Raw genomic sequence first — 10095 nt, 5'->3', positions numbered from 1 at the left:
AGATATGAACATCGAGACTCACTTAAGCATTATTCTTATTTACTCGTGATGTCCACAACCATAATCAACTCAGTCTTTGGACTATCACACTTGATCACTTGTGTTGAACTTTACAAGCTTTACACTAAGCATATGTCCAACACTTAACACACATGTCAGTCCTTTAATTGGGTTGTCATCCAAACCACCAAAACCCACAAGAGAGCTTTCAACACCTTGTTACTCAACGCTCGTAGTAGAGGTTACAAGCGGGATGAGAGAGGGATGAGCTCCCATGTCTCTTATGCATGGGTGGACCTAAAGACTAAGGGACTGGAGTTCTAAGCTAAGCCTTGTACATTGCGATGGCTCGCGTCTTGGCTCTAGCCTCTAGTTCTTCTGGTCTCGTCAAGAGTGTGTGTCCGTCGTCTCGTGTATGCCTCTTCTATGCATCTGCGCATCCCCAGTTCTGTCCGACCTCCCCTTTTATAAGCCAAGGTGGGGGTCGGCTATCAGTAGCTTCCTAAGGAAGGAGCTACTGCGCCATGGTCAAATGGGACATCTTACCCTAGTAAAGTCGTGTTTGTCCGTTCGTGCCTTGGTCGTCTGGGCTTTCTTGGTTGTACTTTTATGGCGGGCGACGTGGGCGGCAAAGAGTCCTAGCATCATCATTGTTGCCTCTGTGTCGCATCAACCCCTGGCCGCCGTAGCTTAGGTCTCGGCGCGGCTCATCGTGTTGCGGGGTCGGTAGATGGCCAGCACGCTCAGACCTAGGCTCGATAGGTTATGAGTGAGTCGCAGGCCTAGAAGTCTGTAGGTCATGAGTGGAAGGTGGACCAACTCACCCTCTATGGCTCGGTGCCGGGTGTAGTTAATGCAGCACAACGGGTCAATCCTAGTCAGGCATGGAATCCACTCGAATGGCTTCCCCTCGATCCGCACGACCCCCCATGTGGCTTCGCCTCGCTCGACCCTCGGCTCGGTGCCTCGAGTTTATCTAGGGGCGGATCCATCCGGACTGGACTTTCCCACGCCTTTCTACTGACTTGTGGGTCTTGGGAGACCCGTGGATCATCCAACACATGTCTATCATAGTACTCAAGAACACATCAAAGGTAGCATCTGACATACCATATCTAGCTTTTAACACCAACAACTATAACAGAGATTGCATCGTCGTCAACTTTTTGGTACAACCCTTAGACTCATCATACAAAGGCTATTTTGCTGCCTTCATCAGGGCCTCCATACCTCTCATGAAGAACATCGATGGATCCAATGATGATTCAATATTGCCTCTAAGAATTCTACATCTTCCCCATCCATAACATTTGGTAAAACATGAGTTCTAGTGCCTTTATTTCCTCTAGTGAAACCATGATCAGTAACATTGACACTTTATGTTTGCTCTAGGGAAGTGGTTGTTGTGTCTCATGCATGAACTGAAATCTATCGTCGATGTTCGCACGATTTCCAGTTGTATAATGCAAAGAACTATCATCTCCATGCTTTGTCCAAATCATGTAATCGTTCATAAATCCTCGATAGACCAGATGAGAAATGATTTATTCTGTGTCATCAAATACAACAACATTTTTGTTGTTCATGCATGAACATTATATGTGCTTTGTCTTTGTTCTCCAAGCATGATTCTTAGCGGCATCAATAAATCTATGAACCTTGGATATGTATGATGGATCTTGTTTTGATAAGTTATACATTCAGAATGATCTCGCCATCATTACCTGTAAAAGAGTTAGATGGATGAAATTAACCCTATAGAGTAACCTCAAGAAACAACTAAATATATCCTGGATAAACTAAATTGACAAGTAAACATGAAAGAGAGGGAGAGAGAGGAGAGACAATATCTAACCATCTTAAGCAAATTGAAAAATACACCAAGACCTAAGTAACATAATTAAAGACATAAACACAAAAAATACACCAAGGAAACAACTAAATATATCTTAGATAAACTAAATTGAGAAGTAAACATGAAAAGGAAGAGAGGAGAGACAATATCTAACCATCTTAAAAACCTCATTTGATGAATTAGAGATAATAATCTAGCTCCTCTTCTATCTAACACATAATAAAACCTTAGATCCAAAAAGTGGCTAAAATTGAGCAAGAATGAACAAAAATTGGCAAGAGAAACATAAACCAACCTTTTTAGCAATCTTCTTCTAAAAATGAAGATTAAAACCGCTACCCTTGTATTTTGTAAAAATTAGACCTCCAAAATGACCTTCAATAAAAGGTGGCTATAAAAAACAATACTACCCAGGGAAGGAAGAAAGGTATTTATATACCAGAACCATCAATGAAAAATGATTTACGCTGACGGTTCACTTAAAACCGCTAGCGAAAATCATGCATTTTCACTGGTGGTTTATTGAGTGAACCGTCAGTGCAAATCTACTTTTTATTGGTGGTTCTTTAAGCTAACCGTCAGTAAAAATAGACGATTTGTCCTGACGGTTTTATTAAGTGATGAATCACTCAATATAAATGTATTTGCACTAATATTTCTTAAGTCGATATCACAATTTTAATTTTTATTGGCGCACAACAACCAAAACCGTCTACAGAAATTAGGGCTACTTTGGAAACCTTAAATCCCCTTCGAGATTGAAGGGTATTGAAATGAAAATGAACTAATTTCCTCTCTCATCTCATTCAATTCTGAAGTAGATTTGAGTTTTCAAACTAGGCAGTATGGCCCGCAGGCGTAAAGCCGTTTTGTACTGGTGGTTGTCGCGACGTGAAATTTTCTCGGCGGGAGCGCATTATTTGTTACGTGTTGATGTTAGACTCTTGCGTTTTGATTTCACATGGCGTTGGATCTCTCCACGCGTGTCACACTGCTGCGCCGCTCGCTAGCCTCGGATCCAGCTGCGGTTGCTGCTCCTACCAGTGTACCATGCCGATAAATACAACAACGATGTCATAGCTATCACAATTCACTCCTTTCTTCTTCTCCTGCATCAGGATCATCATCAGGTTCTCCGTTCCACTCCATGGCCTTCCCTGCTGTGCCCCTCCTCGCCGCTCTGCTCCTGGTCGCCGCCACGCGGCTGTGGGACTACGTCTTCGTGCGCCTCGTATGGCGGCCGTACGCCATCACCAAGGGGTTCAGAGAGCAAGGGATCCATGGACCCTCCTACAGGTTCTTCAAGGGCTGCAACGAGGAGATCAGGAGCATGAAGGAGAAGACCGACGGTCTCGTGCTGGACGTCGGCGACCACAAGTACCTCCCGCGGATCGCGCCGCACTACCTCGAATGGAGGGCTCAGTACGGTATGTGTCATATGTCTTTAATTTACTGATGATGATGATGCTTTATTTGCCCGTGGAGTGGTGGTGATAAGCAGGAGCGAGTAAGCTATGGTCTCAGCTCCCTAGGTCAAGTTCCATGTCCCCACCCCTCCCTTCCTAACTCAACCCCCTTTAGTTAGGCTTTTCAAACGGCTATAGCTTCTAAAAATTAAAAGACAATTAATAAAGCGGATGATTATCATCTACTGCCTTCAACAAAAGAAGCTTTTAATTTGGCTAGTGAAAGAGAGGACAAAGCAGCAGTAATCAAAGTGACCAATCCTTTTAGCAAATATTTTACACAAATATATTTTAGAGAATGATATCTACACAAGAAAATATGAATAGTATACAACAGCTTTATCAATCTTATCTTCTATTCCAAAGCTAGAGGCCTATATATCACACAACAAGTAGCTTCATGTACCAAGTAATCTTATCTTCTATTCCAGAGCTAGAGGCCTATCACACAAGTACCTTCTATACCAAGTACTGGCTATCTCGGTCATGAAAACGATGTGATCCTAGTTTTGTCTTTTATTATATCACACAGCTTACCTCGGTCATGAAAACAATGTAATTCTAGTTTTTATCTTTTGTCTTTTACTAAAGTATTTAATTATATTACACAGGTTATCTCGGCCATGAAAACGATGTAATTCTAGTTCTCTCTTGTCTTTTTATTGAAGTATTTAATTATATCAGCAGCCTGCGAGGAAGGACCAGCTAGTCTTGTCATGTGAGATGATGTAACTATAGTTATGTCCTTAGCACATATACAACTCCATTTAATATAGAATTAGGAGCTAAATGGAAAAAAGATTAAAAGATACGATTTCTTTGCAAGGAGAGGTTGTTTCCACACGACTCTCTATATGTATAGTATTTTAACTATATTCATGATCTAGTTTCTTGGGGTTATACCATGTGGTCTTTTAAGAGCAAGGTTAATAATATAGTCGACTGTTGGCTATAAGAATTCTTGCCACCAACCTCTTAACCAATATGTATATAGCAGTTAGCTCTTCACTGTTAATATATGGTTCGCTTGTCTCTCTCATAAAGTTTCTTGGCTTTTGTGTCTAAGCCAACTGTAAGTTTATTGTCTACTCCTCTCTCCTCTTCTCTTTCCTCCATATCAGTATTTAGTCTGCTTATAGTCTATTATTATACTTGCTCTAACCGTCACTTGTACATGGAAAACTGATTCAAAGGCACATGGTTGTACATGATCAGTCGAAATATTTAAGTTTAGTTAAGCTTAAAAAATATAATATTTGTGGCATAAAATAAGTGTAATGTAAACGTATATCCCATCATATATAGTGTCTCTACCGGTTTTTTAAAATATAACCTCAATCTTGATTGTTTTGGTAAGATTGAAAAGAAATCGCTCACCGTAAACTTTTTCTATCTCAGCTTCTAATCTTTTCACACATGAAAAAAATGGATCGAATCACATAAAAATATACGTGCGGGTATCAACGAGCCACATAGAAATGACAACGTTTCTAATGTATATAAACAATAGAGAAAGAAAGTATAAAAAAGGTTGAGGTAATTTAATTTTTAAAATATGAATCGAAATATGCAGAATTGCATTCTATATTTTAGGAGCTAAGTTTTTAGAACTTTTGGGACACAACCTAATAAATACGTTCCTATTTTTTTAGCCATTTAGTAGAAAACTCATTAATTTATCAATAGTTTTTTTTTGAAATATTGAAGATGCTCTCCTACTACATCTGATGCTATCTATTTGTATAATAAGTATTAAATACAAAAGTATTCAAACTTAAGACTGTTTTGCCTAGGTAATATACCAAAACTTCGTATTATTTTCTGAACACTAGTATATATATACTAGAACCTTGTGGGAATTGGGATACAAATCAAGTTATCATATCATAATATATATCGTAATATCGATGCCTCGATCGCATCGCAGGAGAACCATTTCTATATTGGTACGGGGCACAAGCCCGAATTTGCATATTTGACTACGAACTAGCAAGGCAAATCCTTTCGAGCAAGTCTGGGCATTTCGTGAAGAACGATGCGCACCCTACTTTGTTGGCTCTGGTCGGCAAGGGACTCGGGTTCATGGAAGGCTCTGACTGGGTGCGCCATCGCAGGGTGATCAACCCTGCTTTCACCATTGACAAGCTTAAGGTACACGCAATGCCTAGCTCTCTCTCTCTCTCTTTAAAAAAGAAGTTCGTTTGCAGTATGCACGCGAGCAGCAAGAACAATGGCCGTGCTCATTGCATAAACAGATTGTGACCGAGACGATGCTGGACTTCGCCGATAGCATGGCAGGTGAGTTGGAAGCTGAAGCATCCCAGAACGAGAACGGAGAAACACAAGTGGATATATACAAACATTTCAGCGATCTGACAGTTGACAATATCGCCTACGCCATCTTTGGAAGCAGCTACAAGTTAGGCAAACAAGTGTTCGAGGCACAAACTGAGCTGCTGGGGATCACCATGGCTACTTTCCTTGACGTGCCCATACCAGGATCCAAGTAAGAAAAAATGGCTACGTACTCGATCAATCAGTTCATTTCCTGAAACAAGTTTCGTGTACACGGTTAATTAGTTAATTAATCCTTAATTATGCGTTGTTTTCTCTCAACTAACGTACTCAGATACCTTCCAACCCAAGCGAATCGGCGAAAATGGATGCTGGAGACGAAGCTCAAGAGCTTACTCACGCGGATCATACAGCCACGGTTAGCAAGCGGTGAGCACGGAAACGATCTGCTGGGCGTGATGCTGGACTCCTGCACTGAGACCAAGCAAGGAGGGAAGCAGCAGCAAGTGGATCGTCTGCGTCTCAGCTTGAGCATGGAGGAGATCATACACGAGTGCAAGCTGTTCTTCTTCGCTGGCCACGAGAACACAGCCCTTCTCCTCACGTGGTCCGTGTATTTGCTCAGCATATACCCCGAGTGGCAAGAAAGGCTCCGGAAGGAGGTCTTGAGGGAGTTCGGGAGGGACGCTCCTAACCCCAACGCGCTCAACAGATTGAAAGAGGCAAGAAACTAGCTAGCTGCGTCTCTCTCTCTCTCTCTCTCTCTCTCTCTTGTTAGCATATATATGTACTCACATTTGATTTGATGACTATGTTCCTGATTCTCTTGTTAGCATTTCTTTCTAATTTGCAGATGACAATGGTGTTGTTCGAGACCTTGAGGCTCTACTCGCCTGCTCTCTTCATGCAAAGGAAGACCCTGGCCGACATGACCGTGGGGCCAATAAAACTGCCCAAAGGCACTGCAATTGTGATACCCATTCCGATCATGCATCGAGACAAGCAGGCATGGGGCGACGACGCAGACGAGTTCAGTCCGATGAGATTTGCGAATGGGATCACGGGAGCAGCGAAAGTTCCTCACGGCCTGCTGGCGTTCTCGATGGGGCCAAGGTCTTGCATCGGCCAGAACTTGTCGATGCTGGAAGCCAAGTCGACGCTGGCCCTGATGCTCCGCAAGTTCTCCTTCGCTCTCTCCCCTGACTACGTGCACGCGCCCGTGGATCTCTTCACTCTCAAACCTAAGTTTGGCCTTCCCGTCATTCTGAGGCCACTGGATAATGTTTTGATTTGAGTTGGGCATATAGTACAACAGGAAGTAACTTAGGTACATATCAAATTTGCTAGCTGGTCAAAACGTTATATGATGTTCTCAACCCTCCGTTGTTCTATATCGTTGAAAACAAGTATTTTAATTTAGGTGCGGTTTGGTTTGGCGCTGCAAGCGAAAATGGGGACGTAAATCCGGAATTAATTATAGCAAAACATCTCTTCAAGCTTGAAGTAGTTCATAAATGAAGACTGGTAAAGTGTCTGTAAGTTGCTACAGATTCTATTTATGTCTAAGTATAGAACATAAAACATAAAAACACGGCTGATTTGTTAGCTAGGTGGATGTAAATATAGGTTTAGAGCCAATAACTATGGTTCAAATCACCATTTGTGCATAATTTTAATATTTTTATTATTTAATCACTACTGGAATCTTCGGCAACGCTTCTTTGTCGAGTGTATTTTTCGACATTCGACAAATAGTATTTTTTCGAGTATTTTTTTCCAACACTAGTTAAATAGCTTCTTTGTCGAGTGTTTTATTATAATAGGTAAAAAACATCTTTGCCGAATTTTTTTCGACACTAGTCAAAGAGCTTTTTTTGCCGAGTGTTTTTTTACAATAGGTAAAAAACATCTTTACCAAATATTTTTTGACACTAGGCAAAGAGCTTCTCTGCTGAGTGTTTTTTTACACTAGGCAAAAATAATTTTTAAATCAAAATTTGAAAATAGCAAATTAATACGAATAAAAAAGTTTTCAACTATAAAGTTGTTTAACTCATCATGATGTACAATATTTAGGGACTGTTTGGCATGGCTCCAGAGTAAAACTCCAAGGAGGAGCTGGCCAGAGCATGCCAAACACCCTAACTCCAAAGTTGTAATTTCTATGGAGTTTTTGAGCTACGGTACAATTTTTTGAAGTACCTCTTTTGCTGCTCCAAAAACTCCAAAAAAGCAACATAGTCATGGAGTTTAAAGTTATTTACCCGCTACTGCAACCGCTTATGAGAATCAATCTGAACTCTGGAGCAGAGCTACTCCACGCAGAGTTTTGGAGTAGAGCTGCTCTGGGTTAGAGCAGAGCCATGCCAAACACACCCTTATTTTGGCCATTTCTTCATATGACAAAGTTAAACTAAACTTGTTCACAAATTTATATACATCTCTTGTAGTTCATAAGATTTGTGAACAATGTTAGAACCACCATGTTGGATGAATAAATAACCAAACAACTAAAATAAATCTTGTCGATCTTAAGAAGTTATCGAGCTTTGTAGTTTGCAACTTCTTGATTTGAGCTCGTCTTGTCAACAAAAATTATGTCTGGATTCAAAAATTTTAAAATTCAAAATTGTAAAACGGTCTCGGATAGAAAAACCACCAAATAAATAGTTGTAGATCTTAAAAAGTTATGAAACTTTATATTAAGTTGTAGGTCTCTAAAAGTTATTTAACTTTATAGTTGTCAGGGACCATAATTAGGGGTACCCTCAAGACTCCTAATTCTCAGCTGGTAACCCCCATCAGCACAAAGCCGCAAAGGCCTATTGGGTGCGACTAAGTCAAGGATCGGTCCATTCGAGGGACTCGATCACGCCTCGCCCGAGCCCAGCCTCGGGCAAGGGCAGCCGACCTGGGAGGATCTACGTCTCGCCCGAGGCCCCCTCCAATAACGGACATACTTTCGGCTCACCCGAGGCCCAGTCTTCACCAAGAAGCAACCTTGGCCAAATCGCCACGCCAACCGACCAAATCGCAGGGGCATTTAATGCAAAGGTGGCCTGACACCTTTATCCTGACGCGCGCCCTCCAGTCGACAGAGCCGAAGTGACTGTAGTCACTTCACCGCTCCACTAACCGGTCTGACAAGAGGACAGCGCCGCCTGCGCCGCTCCGACTGTTGTGTCACTCGATCGAGTGAGGCTGACAAGCAGCCAGGCCCGGCCTCAGGCGCCATAGGAAACTCCGCTTCGCCCGACCCCAAGGCTCGGACTCGGGCTCAGCCCCTGAAGACGACGAACTCCGCTCCGCCCGACCCTAGGGCTCGGACTCGGGCTCAGCCCCTGAAGACGACGAACTCCGCTCCGCCCGACCCTAGGGCTCGGACTCGGGCTCAGCCCCTGAAGACGACGAACTCCGCTCCGCCCGACCCCAGGGCTCGGACTCGGGCTCAGCCCCTGAAGACGACGAACTCCGCTCCGCCCGACCCTAGGGCTCGGACTCGGGCTCAGCCCCGGAAGACGACGAACTCCGCTTCGCCCGACCCCAGGGCTCGGACTCAGGCTCAGCCCCGAAAGACGACGAACTCCGCTTCGCCCGACCCCAGGGCTCGGACTCAGCCCTGGCCTCAGCCGACGGTCTCCGCCTCGCCCGACCCAGGGGCTCGGACTCGACCTCGGCCTCGGAAGACAGACTCGACCTCGACCTCGGAGGAGCCTCCACATCGCCCAACCCAGGGCACGGACCGACCACGTCAACAGGAGGCGCCATCATTACCCTACCCCAAGCTGACTCAGGCTACAGGGAACAAGACCGACGTCCCATCTGGCTCGCTCCGCCAGACAAGTAATGATGGCGCCCCGCACGCTCCATGACGACGGCGGCTCTCAGCCCCCTTACGGAAGCAAGAGGACGTCAGCAAGGACTCGACAGCCCCGACAGCTGTCCTTCCGCCAGGCTCCAGCGCTCCTCCGACGGCCACGACATCACACGAACCGGGTGCCAAAACCTCTCCGGCTGCCACGATGGCATGTACTTAGGGCGCTAGCTCTCCTCCGCTAGACACGTTAGCACACTGCTACACCCCCCATTGTACACCTGGATCCTCTCCTTGCGCCTATAAAAGGGAGGACCAGGGCCCTCTTACAGAGGGTTGGCCGCGCGGGGAAGGACGGGACGGTGCTCGCGTGAGGCCGCTCGCTCCCTCCCGCGTGGACGCTTGTAACCCCCTACTGCAAGCGCACCCGACCTGGGCGCGGGACAAACACGAAGGCCGCGGGATTTCCACCTCTCACGCCCGTCTCCCTCCGGCTGCCTTCCCCCCTTCGCGCTCCGTCTCGCGCTGACCCATCTGGGCTGGGGCACGCGGCGACAATTCACTCGTCGGTCCAGGGACCCCCGGTCTCGAAACGCCGACAATAGTTGACAACTTTTTAATTTGAAATCATCTTATCATATAAAAATATGTTTAAAGTTTTCAAA

General features: G+C 44.6%; 1 protein-coding gene across 3 annotated transcripts; it reads left to right on the top strand.

Moving 5' to 3' along the window:
- Positions 1-2772: 2772 nt before the first annotated feature.
- On the top strand, positions 2773-7328 carry LOC100381744 (uncharacterized). Of its 3 annotated transcripts, none has more exons than NM_001414350.1 (6): positions 2773-2882; positions 2974-3282; positions 5249-5472; positions 5577-5827; positions 5951-6338; positions 6470-7328. In NM_001414350.1, exons 2-6 carry the CDS (start codon positions 3003-3005, stop codon positions 6908-6910), a joined length of 1584 nt encoding a protein of 527 aa, NP_001401279.1. In that variant the 5' UTR covers positions 2773-2882; positions 2974-3002; the 3' UTR covers positions 6911-7328. The 3 variants fall into 3 exon arrangements, with proteins under 3 accessions (NP_001401279.1, XP_035818202.1, NP_001168020.2); XM_035962309.1 differs by lacking the exon at positions 2773-2882 and adding an exon at positions 2885-2900 and having other exon boundaries at positions 6470-7306; NM_001174549.2 differs by lacking the exon at positions 2773-2882 and having other exon boundaries at positions 2943-3282.
- Positions 7329-10095: the final 2767 nt, after the last annotated feature.

This window comes from Zea mays, chromosome 9 (assembly GCF_902167145.1).
Source record: "Zea mays cultivar B73 chromosome 9, Zm-B73-REFERENCE-NAM-5.0, whole genome shotgun sequence".
Classification (NCBI taxonomy): Eukaryota; Viridiplantae; Streptophyta; class Magnoliopsida; order Poales; family Poaceae; genus Zea; species Zea mays.
Note: the sequence above shows the minus strand (reverse complement) of the source record. Positions and strands in the feature narration are given on the sequence as shown.

Bases quoted from the DNA above. Each gene is read 5' to 3' on its own strand.
- LOC100381744 (NM_001414350.1), top strand. From the start codon at position 3,003: ATGGCCTTCCCTGCTGTGCCCCTCCTCGCCGCTCTGCTCCTGGTCGCC. The intron at 5,473-5,576 runs GTACACGCAATG...TTGCATAAACAG, and splicing joins TCACCATTGACAAGCTTAAG to ATTGTGACCGAGACGATGCT. The intron at 5,828-5,950 runs GTAAGAAAAAAT...TAACGTACTCAG, and splicing joins GTGCCCATACCAGGATCCAA to ATACCTTCCAACCCAAGCGA.